We start from the raw sequence: 27494 nt of genomic DNA on the forward strand, positions 1-27494 counted from the left end.
TTTAAACATGAAATTCCATAACATTTTTTCACACCTAGTTTTTGTAATAACATACTACCTCTGATGTTTAATATAATTAATTAATTAATTGTCACCACATGCATATATATTCATAAAATATAAGAGTAAAAATATTTTTGGAGAAGATGAATTATTTTGTCGTGCAATTATTTGAGCAAAGGAGGAAAGGAGGAGCAATTTTTGAGTAGGGCTATTTGGTCATCTGTGATGGGTCCACCGTAAGCTTCTAATAATTAGAGCCAAGAAGCAACTCTAATCTGCTTCTGATAAAACAATGGTTTGGGGGTTCAAAACCATGGTTTCATATTTTCAAGGACTGTTTGGTTGATATTTTTCCCAAACCATGGTTTGGGTCCCAAAACCATGGTTTGGGTCCCAAAACCATGGTTTGGGGTGCTTGCCAATCAATCTATACATTTACTAATCTTACAGAATTGGATTTTAGAGAAATAGGATTGATAGGTATGATTCCAATTCAAATAGGATCTTAGAAAACAAGGAAATTAAAGCTGAAATACATGCATCAGCTTGCGATACAATTTTCTCAGAAGCAACATTTGAATGGAAGTTTTTGACTCTTTTCCACACTACATTTTTAATGGTAGTGCAAAAATACTTGGAAAAGAGGAGATCCACGATTGTTCTAAAATTCCTTTTTTGATAAGAAATAATGTAGAACACATTTGTAACTCAAATGACTAGCACTGACCGGTACTATTCCAACTCAAATTAGAGCTGTTTCAAATCTCACTTATCTATATTTGTCTTACAGCAATATTATTGGTGAGTTATACACTTTTCACTCTCATCTTGCAAATTTGCTCAATTTAAATTTGTATTTACATCTATAATTTAATAGAGTATGTTAACATTGATTAAAACAAAATAACATAGGACACATTTAAACTCAAATAGCTCATTTTGATAGGATCCATTCCAACTCAAATTGGAGTTCTTCATAGTCTTATCTCTTTAGACTTGTCTAACAACAATCTTAGCGGTGAGTTATGCACCTTTCACTCTCATCTTGCAAAACTTGCTCAAGTTTTATTTACCTCTGTAACTTAATAGAGTAAATTCATCCTCAATTTTTATTTGATAAGAAATAAGCTCCAATACATTTATAACTCAAATGACTGGCTTTGACAGGTACCATTCTAACTCAAATTGGAGCTCTTCCAAATCTCACTTATCTAGACTTGTCTTACAATAATATTATTAGTGAATTATGCACCTTTCACTCTCATCTTACAAATTTGCTCAATTTAGATTTGTATTTACATCTATAATTTAATAGAGTATGTTAACCTTGATAAAAAATAACGTAGGACACATTTGAACTCAAATGACTGGCTTTGACAGGTACCATTCCAACTCAAATTGGAGTTCTTCATAGTCTTATTTATTCAGACTTGTCTAACAACAATCTTAGTAGTGAGTTATGCACCTTTCACTCTCTTCTTGAAAATTTGCTCAAGTTTTATTTACCTTTATAACTTAATAGGGCAAATTCATCCTCAATTTTTATTTGATAAGAAATAAGCTCCAATACATTTACAACTCAAATGGCTGGCTTCGACAGGTATCATTCCAACTCAAATTGGAGCTTTTCTAAATCTCACTTATCTAAATTTGTCTTAAAACAATATTATTGGTGAGTTATGCATTTTTTACTCTTATCTTGTGAATTTGCTTAATTTAGATTTGTATTTATATTTACAACTTAATAGAGTATGTTAACCTTGATAAGAAATAATGTAGGACACATTTGAACTCAAATGACTGGCATTGGCAGGTACCATTCCAACTCAATTGGATTTTTTCATAGTCTTATCTCCTTGGATTTGTCTAACAACAATCTTACTTAGGGGGTGTTTGGATAAGAACAAAACCATAGTTTCAGAAGTGTTTTTATAGTATACAAAGTAAATATATAAAAGAGTTTGCCTCAATTTGCAAAAAAATGCTTCTGAAAAGTGCTCATGGAGTTTCCCAAAGACCCCCTTAATTACTTTCCACTTTGCTGACCTTACTTGTTTGGAATTGTTCAATATAAATATAGTCATTCCTTTAGCATTATGTTTTATGACAAATATCAAAGGCTTCCATTTGTGCACAACATTTACTTACTACATTATAAAAACTAGTACCATATTTGAATTTTCATGGAATTGTGATAAGTATCATTCCAATTCAGATAGGAGCTCTTCAGAATCTCACTTCTCTGGTTTTGTCTTGCAACAACCTTGGAGGTGTGCTACCCTCCACCATTGCCAAATTTATCTAGAATTGCTAGATTTGGGTAGAAACAAAATAGCTAGAGTCATTCTTTAAACTTTGGATTTTATGACAAATCTTGACAACTTACATATATACTCAAATTTATTTATTGCAGGTGATATCCCTTCTTCGATTTTCAATTTGAGAGATTTATAACATTGTGTTGTTTCTCAAAATCAATTAAGTGGTAGCAGGTCAGCAAAATTATGAAATTTCAATAATCTCGTTCATGTAGATGTCTCCCAAAATAATCTGAGTGGAAACATGTAATGACCTAAGAATTTGAGAATTTTTGAAGATCAACAATAATTAACTAACTGGTTGAGTAAGTTAATAATTAAATAGAAAAAAAAAAAAACAGGGGCGGGGGAGAAACATTGGGTATTGTTGAAGGTAGTAGTATTAGTAGTAGTAATAAGAGAGGGGGGAAATTTCCAGAACTTTCTGCATGCTCCAACCTTGAACCCCATCGCCATTTATTCTCCCCCATTTTCCCTTTTCTCTTGGGGGCGATTGCAACAGCAAATGAAGGGAGGAAATTTTTGTAGAAGCTCTAATTGATTTCTCCTCTGCTCAGCTTTGCTTTCTTCTTTTTCTCTAGTTCGCTGATACTTTCAATGGGAGAGATGGAGAAGATTTCTGGACTGCTATACGAATTCCTGAATTCCTCAATTTTTTTTCTTTCTTGGGTACGTCCTTGTGTGTATGTTATGTGTGAAACCTTCTCCCTCCTTGCTGCGTCAGTGGGTATACATTTGTATGGGAGTTTCGATCCTCCGCTTGCTGTTCCGTGTGTTGTGTAGATTGGGAAAAAAATGCTTAGGTGGGTCGACACACACACACACACACACACACACTCACTATATGGGACTTCTTTGGTTATTTTAAATGTTGAGTTTAAAATTGTATGGTTGATAATTTATGAACAGTGGTGTTTGTTTGTGTCTTGGTATTGGGTTGCTCACAAGGTGTTTGACGGAATGATTGAATGAGAAATTATAAGAGGTACTGTATATGTCATGAGGAATTTGTTTCGCTTACTGGAAACGTCATGCGTGCTACATAGGTTTGATGGAAGATATCTTTCCTCCTTATGGGGTAGTATATACAGGTTTAAAGTTCTACGATGTTGGGCGCAAGGGGTAAACTAAACAAGAATCGATTCAAATTGTTTGAGATCATGATTAGTTGTAATCCTATCTTGTGTTACTGGAAATTGCTGCTCAATAACTTAACAAAGTTTGATAAGTTAAAGGAATGGCTTAAAGGTGCTGTGGGTAGATTTTACCTTATGGAATTATTGAAAAGTTCTAATAAAACTAAGGAATTATTGGAAAGGTATCGGGTGATATTTCAAAGATTAAAGTTGCTAAAACTCTATTTTGGAATCTAAGGAGATAGATGTTGCTCGGATGTATGTAAATGTTGCAGTGGCCAACTTGGATTACTAAATTGAATCTTAAAGCATATATAAAACAGAAGTCGACAAATTTTCTTATGTTTGATTGAGTTTTGATGGGATTACTTATTAGAAATGATACATGCATCTTATTACTAAGAATATATTATTGATTAAATTTTATATAGTATTTCACATGGGAAAGGCTGAAATCAAGATTTTTATTCCTATCTTTTTAAATTGTTGAGAGTATATTTCGGTTGTTGTTATGTTGTTGGAGGTTTTGCTTAGTTAGTTATAGAAGTGGCTGAAGCTTGAAAGTCAATAATGACCATTATGTAACGGCACTGTTAAGCAATTTGAAAGAATGACTCTATTAAAAAGAATCATGCATTTGTTATAAAGTTTGTAAAAGAGAATAACAATGGTGAACTTTCATGCTAGGGCCTTTCGTTATGAAATTTTTACAAGTTTTCAATCACAAAGAAAAATCTTTGTCTGCTTATTGTAAACGGCCCCATGCATGTTTGAAAATGATTTTGTGAGGACTGTATACAAAACGTTGGTTGTTAATAGCAGTACTGTTAGCCCTTGACGCGTCATGGTTAATATCTAGCTTGCTTGTATTCATGGCTTCAGCTGAGCTTATTCGTGGGTATTGTTCTCACGCTTGTATTCATAGCTTCGCCTGCACTGACTTCGGTCGCGCTTGTATTCGTAGTTTCAGCTATGCTTGTAATCGTGACTTCGGTCATGCTTGTATTCGTAGTTTCGGCTGCACTTGTATTGGTGCGTCATGGTTAATTTCGAGCTTGTTTGATATTCGTGGACATCGTTCCCGTGTTTGTTTCATGGCTTCGGCTGCGCTTGACATTTGTGGCTTTGACTATACTTGTATTCGTGGTTTCAGCTGTGCTTGTTAGTTACTTGCTGTCGTGGACTGTGTGTCCACGCTTGTTTCTTGTTCTGTTGAAGTCCTCAATTGGAAAAAAAAAAGTTTGATTTTACAAATAAGTTTTTAATTGTTTAGCTAATTTTGTATATATATTTTATGTTTGAATAGTTTACTCAGAAACCGGAGGCAATTGTAAATCTTTTGTTTTATACAACTATATCTTCATGCTTTATTCTTTCAACATGTGTTTTATTTTGATTTTATTTGATGAATTATTGATGGGATGTTATTTACTCGGGAACAAAAATATATAGGGAAAATGATATTAAGGTCCCACACAAGGAAATATACTACAAAACAGCCTCCTAAAATCTGATAATGAATCACAAGTCCCATAGGGACTTAACTGTAATAATAAAAATGTTAAAAAGACATTATTGCCCAGCAGTGTAGAAGGAAAGGGTGCTCATATTTTCTGCATGATCTGAAGTTGCTGCTAATGGGAGAGAAGAGCTGGAGAAAGAAGGAAATAGCCATTGATAAAACATCTTTGTCATTACTATTAGTGAACTCTAAAGAGTTTCCATTTCAATCTCTCCAAACTTCCAGGTTTTGAAACTTTCTTCCTCTCCTCTTCTCTGCATTTTGCTTGACAGATTGTGTTTGGGTATTGGAATTTAGAAATTCGTTTTTACTTTTAGGTATTGCAAAGTTTTTGTTTTTTGTCTAATATGAACAAGATACTCAATAAAAAAAGCTGTGCTTTTATTTGGTGTGGGTTGGTAATTTAAGTTGGGATTTCATTGTGGGTGAGTAGAATGATGATGGGTGCTCTGTTTTTTGTTACATTATGGGTGGTTTTGCTCTGTTTTAGCATGATTTAGTGTGAAAGGTTGAAGAAGATGAAGGTTGGTGTGGGCGAAAATCTTTCCTGCGAAATGAGATATTATGTTGTCAATATAAACTGTGAAAGTTGTCAATGGAAGTCACGACAGTTGTCAATTGTGCTGTCTCACTTGTCAATAACAGCTGGATGATTGTTGATGCAGGTTTACATTAATGATGGCTAGTATGTCTGGGAAGCATCACACCGTCAAACCATGCAAGAACCCAAATACTAACTAAGAATGTATTAAAATCAGTTATTTTTTGTATATGGATGTGAAAGGAATATTTTGTAAATGAATGTGAAGGGATTTTTTTGTAAATAGATACACACCAACAATTAGTTTGATAATTACGTGCAACCTTATTATTTTTTTTAATGGGTTGTGAAATATGTATAATTCCATGTATATAAAGATGTAAATAAAAGTTAGCTATAAACTGATATGTTAGATTCTACTGTTATTTGAGTTGTAATTATTACACCTTGTATTGTCAATAGACCTGTTTTGACTTGTCACTGATTGCAGTATGACTTGTCAATTAATCTGCTGATGTGAGTTATTTAAAATATGAATTCAAGTTACATAATATTGACATATCATATGGTATTTTTAATTACCTTGACATATTACGTTTTGGTTATAATGTTGTATATAATCATTATTAAAAGTCTATTATTACTGATATAAAATTATAAAATGAATTATCAATAACTACATCATCACTTGTCAATGTAGCATTGTGACTTGTCAACGGTGGAATCAAGAACATAGAATTTCATCCAAGCATTACAGCGGATTTATCCAGGCATCACAGCGCCTATTACAGAATGCCTCTCTGTCCTTTTTGCTTCAAAGGCCGTGGTAGATTGCTCTGGGCATCGCGGTGAATTGAGGATTATTAAACTTATCAACAAATGCAATATGACTTGTCAAATTTTGAAAAATTGTCATCCTATTAACATACCTTCTGATTGATATTTATAATGTAGGTTACATATAACTTACTTGAATATTTTAAATAAACAACACCTTCAATTTTGAAAATTTCCACATCATTACAAAAAAAAAAAAGATTAGTTTTAAGGAATTGGTGATATTGTGTGATTTTGTATAGCATTATGTAATGTAAAGTTATATTTTTTTGAAATTTATATTAGCACGTAAATTAACAACTGATAGTGTAATGAGTAACAAGTGATGAAGGGTGTATTGATAATGAAAGGTGCAGATAATGACAACTAATTATGCATCAAAATGTAATATAGAACCAATTTTCATTTACAGCTTCATACACATATAATTACATTGATTTCACAACACATTAAAAAAAATATAATTGCATATATCTAATATCAAGCTAATTATTTGTATGCATTGTGATATTTACAAAAAAAGTCACTTTTATTTACAAAAAATTCTTTTGCCATCATTTGTCTAGGTTTAAAGTAGCTTTTCTTTTTATCATTTTTCTTCTTTTGCTTCATGCGGTGCCCACCCTTCTTCATTGCTTCTTCTTTCCCTTTTTATAACCTCTACCAATGAGTTAAGGGCATAAAAGGTTATGAATTTTGTGTCAAGAATTTAACAATATCATTTAATGTAAATCTGCACAACACAGGTATCATTGACAAGTCAAGGAGCTATATTGACAATTATCGCAGCCCATATTGACAACATATTTTCCTGTTTCATAGTAAGAATTTTTAGCCACATCAACTTTTGTCTTCCTCATCAATTCCCACAAAACCATGCCCAGATAGAGCAAGCTCACCTTCAATCCCCCACAATATACCCAAAAGCAGAACATCCATCATCACCTTACCCATTTATAATAAAACCACAACTTAAATGACCAAGTATACACCAAATCAGAAACACAAGAGAATTTTGCCAATGGCTGACATGGGTGGAGTGGATGAGATTTTCAAATAGGAATAGGGAAAAAACAGAATGAAGTTTGGGTTTTTTCTTTTTTACTTTCAGCGTATAGAGTGGTGACTCTCAAACTGAAAAATAGGACAACTTTCATTTATTTTGGGTGCATCTCACTAGGGACATAGAAGTCTTTTTACACTTTACTAAATTGCACTCCAGTCCCTTTGAGACTTTAGATTCATTACCAAGTTTTCTGGATGAAATTCTATGCTGTTGATTCCCTCATTGACAAGTCACAGTGCCACCATCGACAAGTCATAGTGTCATCGTCAACAAGTCACAGTGCCACATTGACAAGTAATGATATAGTTATTGATAATTCATTTTATAATTTTATATCAGTAATAATAGGCTTTTAATAATAATTATATACGACATTATAACCAAAACGTAATATGTCAAAGTAATTAAAAACATCATATGATATGTGAATATTATGTAACTTGAATTCACATTTTAGATAACTGACATCAGCAGATTAATTGACAAGTCATACTGCAATCAGTGACAAGTCAAAACAGGTCTATTGACAATGCAAGGTGCAATAATTACAACTCAAATGACAGTAGAATCTAACATATCAGTTTATAGCCAATTTTCATTTACATCTTTATATACATGGAATTACACATATTTCACAACCCATTAAAAAAAAAAAGGGTTGCATGTAATTACCAAACTAATTGTTGGTGTGTATCCATTTACAAAAAAATCCCTTCGCACTCATTTACAAAATATTCCTTTCACATTCATATACAAAAAATAACTGATTTCAATACATTCTTAGTTGGTATTTGGGTTCTTGCATGTTTTGACAGTGTGATGCTTCCCAGACATGTTAGCCATCATTAATGTAAACCTACATCAACAATCATCCAGTTGTTATTGACAAGTGAAGCAACACAATTGACAACTTCTGCGGCATCCATTGACAACTTTCACATCTTATATTGACAACATAATGTCCCATTTTGCAGGAAAGGTTTTCACCCACATCAACCTTCATCTTCTTCAACCTTTCACACTAAACCATGCTAAAACAGAGCAAAACCACCCATAATGTAACAAAAAACAGAGCACCCATCATCATTCTACCCACCCACAATGAAACCCCAACTTTAATTACCAACCCACACCACAGCTTTTTTTTATTGAGTATCTTGTTCATATTAGACAAAAAACAAAAGCTCTGCAATACCTAAAGGCAAGAACGAATTTCTAAATTCTACTACCCAAACACAATCTGTCAAGCAAAATGCAAAGAAGAGGAGGGGAAGAAAGTTTCAAAACCTGGAAGTTTGGAGAGATTGAAATGGAAACTCTTTAGAGTTCACTAATAGTGATGAGAAATATGCTTTATCAATGGCTATTTCCTTCTTTCTCCAGCTCTTCTCTCCCATTAGCAACAACTTTAGATCGTGCAGAAAATATGAGCACCCTTTCCTTCTACACTGCTGGGCAATAATGTCTTTTTAACATTTTTATTATTGCAGTTAAGTCCCTATGGGACTTGTGATTCATTATCAGATTTTAGGGGGCTATTTTGTAGTATATTTCCTTGTGTGGGACCTTAGTGTCATTTTCCCAAATATATATATGTGTGTATGTATTGTCCTCAGATGGTACTGTTGACCCTGCACCTCCAGCTGTATAATGAAGACTTTCATTGCTAATGAAAGCTTGCAGATTTTTTTTGGAATTAGTACTAACTGATGTGAATTTGAGTTTACATTCATGTAATTACTTTTATAATTCAGCCATAAGCAAGATCCTTTTTTTTTTTTTGAGTTGTATAACGAATATATGTATGTGTATGAAAATGACTTAAAATATTTATACACATACATCCTCAAGATGATTTTATTAATGATAATATTAGAAATGGTATTATAATTAGTCCATTAAATGTTTTATTAATTGTTTTAAGGCTTAAGGAATGTGAATTGTCTCATATTTCGTGCCGGTCACTCCTAAATTGTCGAGGTGTGATAAAACATATCATATATTTTAAATGATTTTTTTTATGGTAACTTTAGTCACAACAAATTTAATGGAATATTACCATCTAGTATATGCATTGCTCCACCATTGTGTAGCATTGATTTGAGCTACAATACTATCTCTGGTAGCATATGTGGAGAACTTTGTAGCCTTTATAGGCTATAGTATATCAACTTGTCATACAATCTTCTCAGCAACTATGTTCCAAGTGAAGTCTATAGCTGTTTTCATTATGACTATTTAAAAGGCAATAAAGAATTACTTGGTTCAGAGAAGGTACATAAAGGCTCAAAGTCTTTGCTAAAAATCATTATTCCTCTAACAATTTTTCTTTTCATAACATTTGTCGTGGGTTTCATCTCATTTGAATCATTTAGAAAGAACAAGAAATCCATAAGGGAGACAAGAGAAGCAAAAATTGGGGATTTGTTTTCCATATGGAATTATGATGGAAAAATTGCATATAAAGACATCATTGAAGCAACAGAGGACTTTGATATCAAATATTGCATTGGAATGGGTGCCTATGGAAGTGTTTATAGAGCACAACTTTCAAGTGGCGAAATCATGGCAGTGAAAAACTCCATAGAAGAGAATATGTAAACGTATCTTTTGCCAAGAGTTTTCACAACGAAGTGAAGATGTTGAGTAAAATTCGACATCGTAATATTATAAAGTTTCATGGTTTTTGTTTGCATAACCAATGCATGTTTCTCATTTATGAATACAAGAAAAAAGAAAGCCTTGTTTATGTGTTGAATAATGATGATGAAGCAAAAGAGTTGAATTGGAGTGAGAGAGTGAATGCTATTAAAAGAATAACAAATGTTTTGTTGTATATGCATCATGACTGTGCTCCTCCAATTATCCATTAAGACATAACAAGCAATAATATATTACTGAGCTCAAATATGGAGGCTTTTCTATCAGACTATGATACAGCTAGAATAATTGATCTAGATATATCTAATCAAACTCTTTTAGTTGGTACTTATGGTTATGTAGCTCCAGGTGAGCTTTTCAAATTCTTTACTACTGCTCCTTTTGTGTTGTATTTTATTTTTATAGTATATTACTTATGTTGGGATAGATACATAATTTATTTAATTTTTGGCCCATTACAGAGCTTGCATACATCTTAGTTGTTACTGAAAAATGTGATGTTTTCAATTTCAGGGTGGTGACATTAGAAACAATTATGGGAAGACATACTGGAGATTTGATATTATCTTTGTCAAAAACTTGTACAGGAAGCATTTTGTTAAAGGATATTTTAGACTCATGTCTCCCTTTGCCATGATGGAAAGATGCAAAAGACGTGACTTTTCTGGTCACAATTGCATTAGCATGCTTGAACCCATCTCCAAAATCTCAACCATCAATGCAACAAGTGTCTCAAAGGCTTTATCTACAAACCTTCCGTTAGTCTTTCCTTTCAACAATATCTCAATCCAACATTTAGCAAATGAAGATATGCCAATAATGTAGTAAAAAGCTTGGACATTTGGCTTATTGTTTGCTTTGTACATGATATGAAACCTTTAAAGACTTGCTTCAAAGTCTAGATTTGAAGTTTGCCATATGTTTAATTTCTTGCAGTTGATATTTGTCTTATTCTGTTTAAATAATAAGGTGTTAAAATTGAATTATAAGAAATGTATACACAAAAGCAATCTTACCAAACCCACCTCTACCCATAATGTTTTTGTTCTAAAGTTGTCTATTGCAACTTGAAACTTTTCAAGCTGACCAAAATGAGTTTCAAGGGCCTCTTCAGATTAGCTGCCAATAAAACGGAAAAATGTTAGTAAATCGATCACTGCTATCATATAAATCATCAATCATTATATATAGCATCTTTTCCATTATTCAACTTATTAACAGGAACATCAAAGAAATAATCTTGTTGTCTCCTCTTCCATTAATAAACATTTAGAGTAATAACAACTCCTGTAGCACTATTGCCTAGAACTATCAAGTAGAACAGAGTGATCAACAGAATTTTGATATGTTCCCGCTCATTAATGACTATGAGCTTACACTTCATCATTATATACACACATGTATATAAAACTTAATTTCTACATTTACATAAGATTATTGAAATTTAGCAGGAACACTCACAGGACTTGCGGTGAATTAAAAGTAGTCAAGGTTAAGGGAATGAATCCTATCACGCTGGTGTTGTGGAGATGCCAATTTTAGAGAGCATGGAGGATTAGTTTGAGAATAATAGCATGCTACGGTAGAAAGATATGAAAATAATGGACAAACATTTTATCTTTTAATAAGGTTTAGAATGTTTTCCTCTAGTTTTGATAACATATGACTTGTTCCTGACAAAGTAAATTTACTAAAACAAGAAAATCCACCGTTGACTTGAAGATTCTTATCATAGATATTCTCCAAAATTTAACTTTAGTTATGCTATGCAACATTAATAACTTATATGGTTTCTTTATACGAAAACAACTAATGAAATTTTTGGATGGATCGGAATAGAAAGCAGTTAGAAAACAATCAATCTATTCATTGTAGGGGATAATAGATAATAGAGCTTGGAATCCAACGATTAATTTATCTTGAAATCAATGATCATTTGATTGCAAGCTCATTTTCATTCATACTTCCTAGAATACATCAGACAGCAAAACAAAACCCCTCTTCACAATTTACCGTCAGTAAGATAAATTCACAAGGAAAAAGATTCGGAATAAGACTACAGATGTATTTTCTTCCTCTTGTTGCTCGCCCTCAACTAGGCATGCTCAAAGCCCTTATAACTATTTGAATGATAACAATCTGTTGTTAAGAAGAACAAGCAAAATGTCAGGCCAAAAAAATGTAGTTTTTAAAGCTTGCTCAGTGTTTCTGGGATGCTACCAGATATGTGATTCGTGTGTAGATCTAAGCTCACCAAATTTGTCAAACATCCAAATTCATCTAGGATTTGCGCAGTTATATTATTACTAAGAAATTCCCTAACATAGAAAAGAACAAAAATTTGGACTTGAGCAAAAATTTGGTAAGGAGCTGTTGAATCTAATGGTTGATAAAGTGAGGTTCATTTCTTGTGTCTTAGTCCATCCAAAGAAGCACCCCCTTATCTCAGGATATTCTCTAATCTCCAATATACACACACACATGAGGGTGAATTCTAAAGATCTATCTTTATTTTCTAAAGTTTCTTTCCTGTGAAATAATAATTAAAATATTTGTGTTTCTTTTCAACCAAACTATTAGGATAAAGGATGCTTAACTTATTCCCTCAACCCGATTACCTTCCAGTGAAGTCCCAAGTCATTCAAATGGTAATGACTGCATAGTCAAAGCTAAAATTTCATCATCTTTTTTCTGTGGGATGGCACTTATTGAAAACATAATGCTAAAAATTAAAGTAAAAAGGGACTGGAAAAAAAGAAGAAGCTAATTTGGGAGCCAAGTTATTGGGCTTTTGATGGCTCAAATAGCCGCCCACAACTTTTATCAGAATGGCTTGTACTAGGAATCAGTTTTATGGCCAATATTATGATAACCGTTGCTGTGAGATTTACATTATTATAATGTATTTTTAACGGTTTAGATTTAAAATTGTTAACCGATGGTTTTTAAGTAAGAAAATAATTCTTAAATACTGACAGAAGATAATTTTTATTTTAGACTTTACACACATTAAAATATTAAATTATCAAAAAATATTAGATTACATATAAACTGTTTTATTTTTATTTTGATCAGTTCAGATTTTGAAACTGAACCGTCCTCACATGGGATCATTTGCATTTACCTAACACTCCTTCTAGTTATATTTATAAGTTTCAAATTTAGAAAGGAGTGAGATTCATTTTGTAAGTTTCAATTTAGGATGTCTTAATATTTGATTTTTTTTGAACGTTACCCTTAATTGTTTCTTTATTTTATATTTTCCCACATATTCTCTTTCATTTTTTCTTATTTATTATAAGGGCATATTTAAAAAAAAAATTATATTTTTAATTTATATATTATTTTTAACTAATTTTAACTAATTATTTATTATCCGTAAATTAGTTAGTTAAAACTTATAATAAGGAGCAGAGTGAGTAATTCTCTAGTACATATTTTGGTTTTGCCATGGATTCTCTAACATGTACTCCTCTAACCCTATTTATAAGGTAAATAGAGAATTTTTTTTATCCTATTTATAAGTCACCTCATTAAATTTTTAATATAAATGGACTATTTTGTTTTTCTCTTATTATAGTATAGATATTTATTTTTTTAAAAAAGTGTATATATTAAATAGAGGTACAGTTAAAAAATTGTTATATTTTAAAAAAGAGTTAATATAGTTTAAGGTTTTTCTTGATCTATATAAAATATGTTGGAAGCGCCGTATAAATAGAATAATAAGAATATTACTCTCATCGACATTTTTTTCATATAGCTTTATTAACAAGTGTGTATAAATTGAAAAATCTAGTTAAAGTTAATTAAAGTTTTTAAAATTTCGAAATCAGCTGAAATGATTTTGTCCAAAAAATAAAAATAAAAATAAAAACATCATTGAAGTCGGCAATGTCCCTCGCAGCCCACATGTTATGATTATTATGTTTATATAAAATATATTGGAAGCTTCCTCTAGATAGAATAAGAGGAATATTACTCTCATCGATGTTGTTTTCATTTGGATTTATTAACAAGGAAGCCGGTAATGGCCATCTAACATGTCATGGTTATTCTCGTCGTTTAGAGCCATACATGCTCCAATGACTTTGACGTTGACCATGAATCATGAATTACGTCTTTAATAAAACGTGGAACAAGAAGCTGAGAAGTTGTCTGATTATTGTAAGTATAAAATTAAAAACGCCAAAATATATTATATATAATGAAATGCAGCGTCATTGAGGCATCGCATTGAAGTTAAACTGGCCCGGCTTTCATCATTAGAATTTTTGTAAGTAAATTTTCCTGACAAAGGAGTACCTCTCTTGTTTTATTTACGAGACGTTTTCAGCATATTTTACATAAATTGAAAAAATTTTTAAACCACATTAACATTTTTGTAAAATATAATAATTTTTCAATTTTATTTCTATTTAATATATATTTTAAAAAATAACTGTTTATATTATAATAAATAAAAAGTAAAATAGTATATTTATATTAAAAATTTAATAAAATATTTTATAAATAGGATAAAAAAATTTTTATAAATGAGATGAGATGAGTATAACTATAAGCGAAGACTTCATAGTATATTGACTTGGTGATTGAGAATGATAATTGAATTCCAATAGGGCGGGCGGGCCCAGCACCAACGCCCACGTTATAATTATTATGTCCGCTACTTCTGAGCCATACACGCTACAGTGACTTTGACGTTGGTGATCACTCATTAAATGCCTCTTTAACAAAACGTAGAAAAAGGTGAGCAAATTTTCCTGGCAGGGGAGTGCCACTAAGAGAGAAGACTTTATAGAACTTTTTCTGTTTTTAATATAGGACTCAATTGTTGAATTTATTTTGATTTTAAATATAAGATTTATTTTTTATATTTATCAATTTTTTTAAATTACTCCAATAGATACTCCTTCAACTATAATCAAATAGAAGAAAGAGATGTGGTATTAAGAAAGATGATTATGGTGTTTTAGGAAAAACATGTCATATTTTTTATAATTACCTAACTTATCTAATTTTTTTAATCTAATCAAATTAATTAAATAGATTTTATATTAATAATAAGAAGAGTATATTGACTTGGCGAGTGAGAATGATAATTGAATTCCAATAGGGTGGGCCGCCCCAGCACCTACGCACACATTATGATTATTACGTCCACTCCTTGTGAGCCATACACGCTCCGGTGACTTTGACGTTGACGATGACTCGTTAAATGCGTCTTTAACAAAACGTACAAAAAGATGAGTAAATTTTTCTGACAGAAGAGTGCCCCTATAGGGGAAGACTTTACATTGACTTGTTGATTGAGACTGATCATTGAATTCCAATAGGGCGGGCTGCCCCAACAACACGTTTTATTTATCATTTTTTTCCCTGTTTTTATTTTTTCATGGCCCTCATAGTTAATTTATCACTTAACACATGTCTTTAGAATCCTTTAAAAAGCTAGGCGGAATTAGCATATTCTCAAGTTACATTACATTTAAGATGGGCCAAGAGCCATATGAGGAATAATTTTTTAATAAGTACAGTTTCTGAAATTTGAACTTGTATTTTTTTCAGATAAGTGAGACTACTACTACCTCAATTAACATCTTGTTAGTAAAGTCATACAAAGTACAAATTTGTTCTGTAAGTTTTCAGACACTAGGAAGTTTCTTTTTTTATATATATAAATTTGCCTCGAAAGTGTAAAATCATAACAATTTTTTCCTATTGTTAAAACACTAACGTTGATTGGTTAAATAGTAATATTGATCGTTAACATTTTTAACAGTATGAGACAAATTTGTTAAGATTTTAAACATTCAGGATAAATTTACAATAAAAAAAGCTTTCAAACGCTTAGGGTTCATGAGTTAAAACTTCCAAGACAAATTTGTATACTAACTTTTTAAAAGTTTATATTTCTTTTAAACATAAAAATTAAATAATTAATTTGTAAAATTTTATTAAAAGAATAGTTATTGATAAAAGAATATCTGTTGCTTTTTATGAAGTAATTATTTTAAGCATTTGTCTTGAAAAAGACAAATCAAAACAAACTTTTTTATTAGCTCTTATATTTAAAATCAAATGAGTATTATTTTTAATAAAAATTAAATCATCTTCCTATGTAAAGGCCGAACCTCTCCACTATCTTGTGCACCACTCAAACAATGGGCACTGTGATATTACTATTATGCCATGCTGCTCCTTTCTTCCCCATTATTGCCACTACCATGATAGCTGAGGAGAAACAGAAACATGCTCTGCATTAGGGCAACTGGCGGAATGCCTCCAACCTTTCTGGCATTATAGGGAATCTGTACGTAGAAGCATCAAATAAAAACTCAATAATAATTTAATAAACTTGCATTGTACATAACTGATTAAGAAAAATGTCATACTCAAATGGCATGGAGATTGCCAAATTGCGACATATTTGACACTTTTGGCACCTATACATATATGTGTGCACGCACGCGTGCATGTGTGTAATATGATTATGAAGGATTTAGAAGGAGGAGGTGACGCCACTAATAACAACAACAAAAACAATCTTTAATTTTGTCTAGCATTAGGGGAGGTTTTTGTTGAAAACCAAAACTGCATTAAGAATAAGAAAATACAGGAAATCCAAAAAAAAAAAAGAAGCAAAACAGGAGGATGTGAAGAGTAGACTAATACCTGTTTGGTTAAATGCTTATAAGCAAATTCATGTAAGATGAAACGAAACTTTCCTTATATACTTATCTTGTATTATGTGAATCTTAATAAAAGAATTTTTTTTAAATGAAGCATCACCATTCCAAACAAACAGTAAAAGATTAATCTAATTTGATGGCTGAGTTATTGGGCTTTTAAGGGTCTTTTTATAGGACTTTATTAACAACATGGTATAAAGACAAAAAAACAAAAAATAAAAGCTAAGGGAAGACTACTCCTTGTTGTATCAATTAAACTTAATAAGCTTAACTAAGGTCGTTGGAGTTTATCTTTTAGGATTTGGATCCTTGTAGTTTAAACTCATGCTGCTAATAATTAACTGTGCTGATATGGCTTAATAGCGTTAAAAATAATTATGTGGCAAATGGTGTCAACAAAAAAAATTGCCTAAAATTACTTGAAGATTTTAAAATTCTAAAATTATCTCAAATAATTTTAGTCAAAAAATAAATAAATAAAAATATCAACCAAATCAAGTCTTCTCATCACACACGTTATGATTATGTCCATTTATCTTGAGGAGGCGTACGCTGCTCAAGCCATTTTGACGTCGACGGTGCCTTATATACAAAAGGGGTTCTTTAAAATCTAGGAAAAAAGTGTAAAATTATGTAATTTTTGCTAACAAAATAAAAAGCACCAAAAATAGATTTTTTTTAATTAAAAAAGCAGCAATATAGATATTGAAAGGCCATGTGAATGAGCCGGCTACATTGATTAATGAAGTGTTTTGGTGAAAATCAATACCATATATGAGGTCATAATGTGAAAAGAGTTTTATATAGACTTGTGTCTTACTTTTTAAAAGTGTTTTTTAAGTAAACTAAACACTCCTTTGAAAAAAAAGAAAAAGCTCAAACACGTTTATTTCTTTCTTCCACTATTTTTTATTATGGGAAGTAAATGCATTCAGCTTTCCTTATTAGAATAATAACCTTCCTAAATCGGCTTCGATGCTAATTTTGGTTATCATTTTGAATCTTTCATTAACTAATGATGATTAGTTGTATTAATTGTCATTCTATAATTTTACTAACAGTAATTAGAATTCGAATGTTTTTTCAACTAATTACAATTCTAATTATTTCAAATACTCTTTTCTTGTAAGAAACGGGGCAAAAAGCCTTATAAACTTATATTCATCAACAAAACAAAAACGTGGGTAAGAAATGTTCACTAAGTCCTTCAGATAAGTATCTACCACATCACTGGGGGCACCCAACCTGTACAGCTTATTTAATCTTTCCCATCCCAAAATATAAGCTCACTTAGGATATTAATGTTTTTTTTCCCCAATTTAGTCCTGCTTGAAAATATGTAGTCCCTTTCAAATGTAAAGCATCGATATCTTCAAATTTAATAAGAACAATGCCGGAAAGTATTATTGTTATTTTTTAAGTAAATTTATGAGTTAACTTTGATTTTGCTTTTCTATTTCTCTTTATCTATTTGCACGTAATAAGTAAACCGACAGGTGTGCTGGTTAAAAAAAAAAAAAAAAAAAGCGACAGGTGAGTACAGGTGAGGAAGACTTTGATATTGACTTGGGCGGTTGAGAATATAATGATAATTTCATCCCAAGAAGGCGGCCCCGCGTATGTGCAACTCGTTTTCTTTGTTTTAATTATTTATTTTGCGAACGGTTTTCTCTGTCTTTTATTACGCGGTGTCATTGGACGACATTGACGTGGAAATAACATACTTCCAAAGCCCTGGTAATTAAGCTTTTGTCTATATAAAGACTCTACGATGGGTGCATTCATTATTGTGTGATCACCACTTTGTGCAAATATAATTAAAGCAAGATGGGTGTGATGATATTGGTATTGTTACTATGCTTTGAGATATCTTGCTCCCAGCAGATTAATATGATAGAAGAGGAGAAACGAGCTCTGCTTCATACCAAATGGTGGGATTTTAGTCATAACTTCTCAGGCATATATTACAATGAATTTGGAAGCGTTATTGAGATTAGTCGGCCAATGATCACTCCAAAAGACCTTCGACTAGCAGATCTAAACTTCACTGCATTTCCCAACCTACAACATTTGGATCTTCATGAAATGGGTTTGATAGGTACTATTCCAACTCAGATAGCAAGTCTTTATAATCTCAAGCGCTTGAACTCGTTTAATAATAATCTTACTGGTGAGTTATATAGCTTTTGCTTTCACTCTTACCTTGCAAAACTCTGTCAATTTTAAAATGTTATATTTATCTCTACACAATTTAATACATCTATTGACAAGTACCATTCCAACGTAGATAGAAACTCTTCAAAATCTTACCATTATTTATTTCAAAACAATCCTGCTAGTAAATTAATTAACATTTACTCTTACCAAAACTCACTCATATACTGGCAAGTTGACATTTATTCTAGCTTCTACTGGTGAACTTTTATGCATCAGTTGGATTAGGAGAACTATGTTTGTGAACTTTGGTTATCCGGTTTTTAAAATATTGATGATCTATCACTTCCTTTTTCTGGAATTTTAGAAGAATACAAAATAAGAGGAGGCAAAATTAATAGAAGAGACTGAAAACCAAGCTAATTTTTTGTAGCTAAGTTATCGGGTTTTTGATGTCCCAAATGTTTGCTTACAATTTTTATCGGGACACTTGCAATAATTAGAACAAGTTTAAGTGCTTATTGCAGGGATGATCACCGTTATCCTCATCACTACAATGACATCATGAACAATTATAGTTTTAACTATTTAAATTTATAGTTTTTTAACCAATGATTTTAAGCACGTAAAAAATTATTTTCTTGAAATTGTGAATAATTAAGATATTATTGCTATTTTAAATTTTTGCATAGATAGAAATGTCAAATTATTTAAAACATAAAAATAAAATTACATTTAATCTTAGACCGTTCAATTTTATTTTGAACGGCCCAGATTTCCAAATTGAATGCCCTGCATAAGGGGTTAGCTATATTTATCCATTAATTCTCCAGCATGTATTGGTACATTTGATTCTTTTTATAAGGCTTTATTAACAACTTTGTCTAAATTTAAAAATTTAATTAAAATTGATTAAATTTTTTAATATTTAAAAATTACCTGACATGGTTTTTTCAACCCAAAAAAAATATCAATGAAATCTCCTCTTCCAATCACACACGTTATAGTTATGTCATTTTGTCGTGAGGCATACTGCAACTTTGATGTTGATGATGGCTTACAAAAAGGTGTTTAGAACGTAGAAAAAGAAGTGGTAAAGTTGTGACTTTTGTGATATCAAATTAAAAGCACTAGTCAAAATATACAGTACTCCCTCTGATCAACTGGTGGAGTATTTACAAACTCTTCAGACGGCCCTTGTGAGTATATTGCAATGATAATGGAAGTGTTATTTGGATAACACCCATCTATGGACCCATTTTTCAAGCCAGCCCTAGGTAGTAGATCTCAACTTCACTGCATTTACTAATCTTACAGAATTGGATCTTAGAGAAATAGGATTGATAGGTATGATTCAAATTCAAATAGGATCTTAGAAAACAAGGAAATTAAAGCTGAAATACATAAATCAGTTTGCTATACAATTTTCTCAATGGCAATATTCGAATGAAGTTTCTAACTCTTTTCCACACTACATTTTTAATGTTAGTGCAAAAATACTTGGAAAAGAGGAGATCCACGATTGCTCTAAAATACCTTTTTTGATAAGAAATAATGTAGAACACATTTGTAACTCAAATGACTAGCTTTGACTGTACCATTCCAACTCAAATAGTAGCTCTTCCAAATGTCACTTATCTATACTTGTCTTACAACAATATTATTGGCTAGTTATGCACCTTTCACTTTCATCCTGCAAATTTGCTGAATTTAGATCTGTATTTATATCCATAACTTAACAGAATATGTTAACCATAATAAAAAATAACACAGAACACATTTAAACCCAAATGATTGGCTTTGACAAGCACCACTCCAACTCAAATTGAACTTCTTCATAGTCTTATCTCTTTGCACTTGTCTAACAACAATCTTAATGATGAGTTCTAAACCTTTCACTCTCATCTTGCAAATTTGCTCAAGTTTTATTTACCTCTATAATTTAATAGAGCAAATTCACCCTCAATTTTTATTTGATAAGAAATAAGCTCCAATACATTTACAACTCAAATGACTAGCATCGACAGGTACCATTCCAACTAATATTAGAGCACTTCCAAATCCTACTTATCTAGACTTGTCTTACAACAATATTATTGGCAAGTTATGCACTGTTCACTCCCATCTTGCAAATTTGCTCAATTTAGATTTGTATTTACATCTATAACTTAATAGATTGTGTTAACCTTGATAAGAAATAACATAGAACACATTTGAACTCAAATGACTGGCTCTCACAGGTATGATTCCAACTCAAATTGGACTTCTTCATAGTCTTATCTCTTTGGACTTGTCTAACAACAATCTTAATGGTGAGTTATGCACCTTTCACTTTCATCTTGCAAATTTGCTCAAATTCTATTTACCTCTATAACTTGATAAAGCAAATCCATCATTAATTTTTCTTTGACAAGAAATAAGCTCCAATACATTTACAACTAAATGACTGGCTTTGACAGGCACCATTCCAACTGAAATTGGAGCTCTTCCAAATCTCACTCATCTAGACTTGTCTTACAACAAGATTATTGGTGAGTTATGCACCTTTCACTCCCATCTCGTAAATTTGATCAATTTAGATTTGTATTTACATTTATAACTTAACAGAATATGGTAACCTTGGTAAGAAATTATGTGGAACACACATCTGAACTCAAATGAGTGGCTCTGACAGGTACCATTCCAACTCAAATTGGACTTCTTCATAGTCTTATCTCTTTGAACTTGTCTCGGAACAATCTTAATGGTGAGTTATGCACTTTTTACTCTCATCTTGCAAACTTGCTCAAGTTCTATTTACCTCCATAACTTAATAGAGCAAATTCATCTTCAATTTTTATTTTATAAGTAACAAGCTCCAATAGATTTTCAACTCAAACAATTGGCTACAATAGGTACCATTCCACTTGAAATGGGAGCTTTTGCAAGTCTCACTTTTCTAGACTTGTCTTACAATAAGATTATTGGAGAGTTATGCACCTTTCACTCCCATCTCGCAAATTTGCTCAATTTAGATTTGTATTTACATTTATAACTTAATAGAATCTGCTAACCTTGGTAAGAAATTACATAGAACACACATGTGAACTCAAATGAATAGCTCTGACAGGTACCATTCCAACTCAAATTAGGCGTCTTGATAGTCTAGTCTATTTGGACTTGTCTGACAACAATCTTAGTGGTGAGTTATGCAACTTTCACTCCCATCTCGCAAATTTGCTCAATTTAGATTTGTGTTTACATTTATAACTTAACAGAATATGTTAACCTTGGTAAGAAATTACGTGTAACACACATCTAAACTCAAATGAGTGGCTCTGACAAGTGCCATTCACACTCAAATTGGGCTTCTTGATAGTCTAGTCTATTTGGACTTGTTTCACAACAATCTTAGTGGTGAGTTATGCACCTTTCACTCCCATCTCGCAAATTTGCTCAAGTTCTGTTTATCTCCATAACTTAATAGAGCAAATTCATCCTCAATTTTTATTTGACAAGAGATAACCTCCAATACATTTACAACTCAAGTGATTGGCATTGACAGGCACCATTCCAATTGAAATTGGAGCTCTTCGAAATCTCACTTATCTAGACTTGTCGTACAACAAGATTTTTGGTGAGTTATGCACTTTTCACTCCCATCTCGCAAATTTGATCAATTTAGATTTGTGTTTACATTTATAACTTAACAGAATATGTTAACCTTGGTAAGAAATTACATGGAACACACATCTGAACTCGAATGAGTGGCTATGACAGGTACCATTCCAACTCAAATTGCACTTCTTCATGGTCTTATCTCTTTGAACTTGTCTAACAACAATCTTGGTGGTGAGTTATGCACCTTTCACTCTCCTCTTGCAAATTTGCTCAAGTTCTATTTACCTCCATAACTTAATAGAGCAAATTCATCTTCAATTTTTATTTTATAAGTAATAAGCTCCAATAGATTTTCAACTCAAACAATTGGCTTCGAGAGGTACCATTCCACCTCAAATGGGAGCTCTTGCAAGTCTCACTGATCTAGACTTGTCTTACAATCAGTTTTTTAGTGAGTTATGCACTTTTTACTCCCATCTCGCAAATTTGCTCACTTTAGATTTGTATTTACATCAATAACTTAACAGAATATGTTAACCCTGGTAAGAAATTACATAGAACACACATTTGAACTCAAATGACTGGCTTTGAAAGGTACCATTCCAACTCAATTTAGAGGGTGTTTGGATCGAAACCAAATCATGGTTTTAGAAGTGCTTTTACGGTTTACGAAATAAATATGTGGAAGAGTTTGCCTCGTTTTGCAGAAAAGTGCTTCTGAAACCATGGTTTGGAGGTTGCCAAACACCCCTTTAGACTTGTTGATAGTCTTGACTATTTGGACTTGTCTAACAACAAGTTTAGTGGTGGGTTATGCGCCTTTCACTCTCATCTTGCAAATTTGCTCAAGTTCTATTTACCTCCATAACTTAATAGAGCAAATTCATCTTCAATTTTTATTTTATAAGAAATAAGCTCCAATAGATTTTCAACTCAAATAATTGGCTTCGACAGGTACCATTCCACCTCAAATGGGAGCTCTTGCAAATCTCACTGTTCTAGACTTGTCTTACAATAAGATTATTGGTGAGTTATGCACCTTTCGCTCCGATCTCACAAATTTGCTCAATTTAGATTTGTATTTACATTTATAACTTAACAGAATATGTTAACCCTGGTAAGAAATTACGTGGAACACATATCTGAACTCGAATGAGTGGCTCTGACAGGTACCATTCCAACTCAAATTGGACTTCTTCATAGTCTTATCTCTTTGAACTTGTCTAACAACAATCTTGTTGGTGAGTTATGCACCTTTCACTCTCATCTTGCAAAGTTGCTGAAGTTCTATTTACCTCCATAACTTAATAGAGCAAATTCATCTTCAATTTTTATTTTATTAGTAATAAGTTCCAATAGATTTTCAACTCAAATAATTGGCTTCGACAGGTACCATTCCACCTCAAATGGGAGCTCTTGCAAATCTCACTGTTCTAGACTTGTCTTACAATAAGATTATTGGTGAGTTATGCACCTTTCGCTCCGATCTCGCAGATTTGATCAATTTAGAATTGTGTTTACATTTATAACTTCACAGAATATGTTAACCTTGGTAAGAAATTACATGGAACACACATCTGAACTCGAATGAGTGGCTATGACAGGTACCATTCCAACTCAAATTGCACTTCTTCATGGTCTTATCTCTTTGAACTTGTCTAACAACAATCTTGGTGGTGAGTTATGCACCTTTCACTCTCCTCTTGCAAATTTGCTCAAGTTCTATTTACCTCCATAACTTAATAGAGCAAATTCATCTTCAATTTTTATTTTATAAGTAATAAGCTCCAATAGATTTTCAACTCAAACAATTGGCTTCGAGAGGTACCATTCCACCTCAAATGGGAGCTCTTGCAAGTCTCACTGATCTAGACTTGTCTTAGAATCAGTTTTTTAGTGAGTTGTGCACTTTTTACTCCCATCTCGCAAATTTGCTCAATTTAGATTTGTGTTTCCATTTATAACTTAACAGAATATGTTAACCCTTGTAAGAAATTACGTGGAACACACATCTGAACTCGAATGAGTGGCTCTGACAGGTCCCATTCCAACTCAAATTGGACTTCTTCATAGTCTTGACTATTTGCACTTGTCTAACAACAATCTTAATGGTGAGTTACGCACCTCTCACTCTCGTCTTGCAAATTTGCTCAAGTTCTGTTTATCTCCATAACTTAATAGAGCAAATTCATCCTCAATTTTTATTTGACAAGAGATAAGCTCCAATACATTTACAACTCAAGTGACTGGCATTGACAGGCACCATTCCAACTGAAATTGGAGCTCTTCGAAATCTCACTCATCTAGACTTGTCGTACAACAAGATTGTTGGTGAGTTATACACTTTTCACTCCCATCTCGCAAATTTGATCAATTTAGATTTGTGTTTACATTTATAACTTAACAGAATATGTTAACATTGGTAAGAAATTACATGGAACACACATCTGAACTCGAATGAGTGGCTCTGACAGGTACCATTCCAACTCAAATTGGACTTCTTCATAGTCTTATCTCTTTGAACTTGTCTAACAACAATCTTGTTGGTGAGTTATGCACCTTTCACTCTCATCTTGCAAAGTTGCTGAAGTTCTATTTACCTCCATAACTTAATAGAGCAAATTCATCTTCAATTTTTATTTTATTAGTAATAAGTTCCAATAGATTTTCAACTCAAATAATTGGCTTCGACAGGTACCATTCCACCTCAAATGGGAGCTCTTGCAAATCTCACTGTTCTAGACTTGTCTTACAATAAGATTATTGGTGAGTTATGCACCTTTCGCTCCGATCTCGCAGATTTGATCAATTTAGAATTGTGTTTACATTTATAACTTCACAGAATATGTTAACCTTGGTAAGAAATTACATGGAACACACATCTGAACTCGAATGAGTGGCTATGACAGGTACCATTCCAACTCAAATTGCACTTCTTCATGGTCTTATCTCTTTGAACTTGTCTAACAACAATCTTGGTGGTGAGTTATGCACCTTTCACTCTCCTCTTGCAAATTTGCTCAAGTTCTATTTACCTCCATAACTTAATAGAGCAAATTCATCTTCAATTTTTATTTTATAAGTAATAAGCTCCAATAGATTTTCAACTCAAACAATTGGCTTCGAGAGGTACCATCCACCTCAAATGGGAGCTCTTGCAAGTCTCACTGATCTAGACTTGTCTTACAATCAGTTTTTTAGTGAGTTATGCACTTTTTACTCCCATCTCGCAAATTTGCTCACTTTAGATTTGTATTTACATCAATAACTTAACAGAATATGTTAACCCTGGTAAGAAATTACATAGAACACACATTTGAACTCAAATGACTGGCTTTGAAAGGTACCATTCCAACTCAATTTAGAGGGTGTTTGGATCGAAACCAAATCATGGTTTTAGAAGTGCTTTACGGTTTACGAAATAAATATGTGGAAGAGTTTGCCTCGTTTTGCAGAAAAGTGCTTCTGAACCATGGTTTGGAGGTTGCCAAACACCCCTTTAGACTTGTTGATAGTCTTGACTATTTGGACTTGTCTAACAACAAGTTTAGTGGTGGGTTATGCGCCTTTCACTCTCATCTTGCAAATTTGCTCAAGTTCTATTTACCTCCATAACTTAATAGAGCAAATTCATCTTCAATTTTTATTTTATAAGAAATAAGCTCCAATAGATTTTCAACTCAAATAATTGGCTTCGACAGGTACCATTCCACCTCAAATGGGAGCTCTTGCAAATCTCACTGTTCTAGACTTGTCTTACAATAAGATTATTGGTGAGTTATGCACCTTTCGCTCCGATCTCGCAAATTGCTCAATTTAGATTTGTATTTACATTTATAACTTAACAGAATATGTTAACCCTGGTAAGAAATTACGTGGAACACATATCTGAACTCGAATGAGTGGCTCTGACAGGTACCATTCGAACTCCAATTGGACTTCTTCATAGTCTTATCTCTTTAAAGTTGTCTAACAACAATCTTGATGGTGAGTTATGCACCTTTCACTCTCATCTTGCAAATTTGCTCAAGTTTTATTTAGCTCCATAACTTAATAGAGCAAATTCATCTTCAATTTTTATTTTATAAGTAATAAGCTCCAATAGATTTTCAACTCAAACAATTGGCTTCGACAGGTACCATTCCCCGTGAAATGGGAGTTCTTGCAAGTCTCACTTTTCTAGACTTGTCTTACAATAAGATTATTGGTGAGTTATGCACCTTTCGCTCCGATCTCGCAGATTTGATCAATTTAGAATTGTGTTTACATTTATAACTTAACAGAATATGTTAACCTTGGTAAGAAATTACATGGAACACACGTCTGAACTCGAATGAGTGGCTATGACAGGTACCATTCCAACTCAAATTGCACTTCTTCATGGTCTTATCTCTTTGAACTTGTCTAACAACAATCTTGGTGGTGAGTTATGCACCTTTCACTCTCCTCTTGCAAATTTGCTCAAGTTCTATTTACCTCCATAACTTAATAGAGCAAATTCATCTTCAATTTTTATTTTATAAGTAATAAGCTCCAATAGATTTTCAACTCAAACAATTGGCTTCGAGAGGTACCATTCCACCTCAAATGGGAGCTCTTGCAAGTCTCACTGATCTAGACTTGTCTTACAATCAGTTTTTTAGTGAGTTATGCACTTTTTACTCCCATCTCGCAAATTTGCTCACTTTAGATTTGTATTGACATCAATAACTTAACAGAATATGTTAACCCTGGTAAGAAATTACATAGAACACACATTTGAACTCAAATGACTGGCTTTGAAAGGTACCATTCCAACTCAATTTAGAGGGTGTTTGGATCGAAACCAAATCATGGTTTTAGAAGTGCTTTTACGGTTTACGAAATAAATATGTGGAAGAGTTTGCCTCGTTTTGCAGAAAAGTGCTTCTGAAAACCATGGTTTGGAGTTGCCAAACACCCCTTTAGACTTGTTGATAGTCTTG

The 27494-nt window shown here is 32.4% G+C and overlaps 1 protein-coding gene and 1 long non-coding RNA gene across 4 annotated transcripts; both read left to right on the forward strand.

Moving 5' to 3' along the window:
* The first annotated feature begins 793 nt into the window (after window positions 1-793).
* LOC114749981 (uncharacterized) lies at window positions 794-1645 on the forward strand. Of its 3 annotated transcripts, none has more exons than XR_003740607.1 (3): window positions 794-804; window positions 1171-1242; window positions 1384-1413. It is a non-coding gene; the product is annotated as an uncharacterized LOC114749981 (long non-coding RNA). The 3 variants fall into 3 exon arrangements; XR_003740608.1 differs by lacking the exons at window positions 794-804; window positions 1384-1413 and adding exons at window positions 955-1021; window positions 1604-1645; XR_003740606.1 differs by lacking the exon at window positions 794-804 and adding an exon at window positions 955-1021.
* A 16958-nt stretch (window positions 1646-18603) lies between these two features.
* On the forward strand, window positions 18604-26422 carry LOC114749379 (probable leucine-rich repeat receptor-like protein kinase At1g35710). Its single transcript, XM_028937914.1, has 14 exons — window positions 18604-18874; window positions 21171-21242; window positions 21390-21461; window positions 21605-21676; window positions 22040-22111; window positions 23485-23556; window positions 23700-23771; window positions 23920-23991; window positions 24570-24641; window positions 25005-25076; window positions 25225-25296; window positions 25440-25511; window positions 26232-26303; window positions 26379-26422. The coding sequence occupies exons 1-14, from the start codon at window positions 18604-18606 to the stop codon at window positions 26420-26422; spliced, it is 1179 nt and encodes a 392-aa protein (XP_028793747.1).
* Window positions 26423-27494: the final 1072 nt, after the last annotated feature.

This window comes from Neltuma alba, unplaced genomic scaffold, assembly GCF_004799145.2.
Source record: "Neltuma alba isolate B1F8T4 unplaced genomic scaffold, ASM479914v2 tig00000131_pilon, whole genome shotgun sequence".
Lineage (NCBI taxonomy): Eukaryota > Viridiplantae > Streptophyta > Magnoliopsida > Fabales > Fabaceae > Neltuma > Neltuma alba.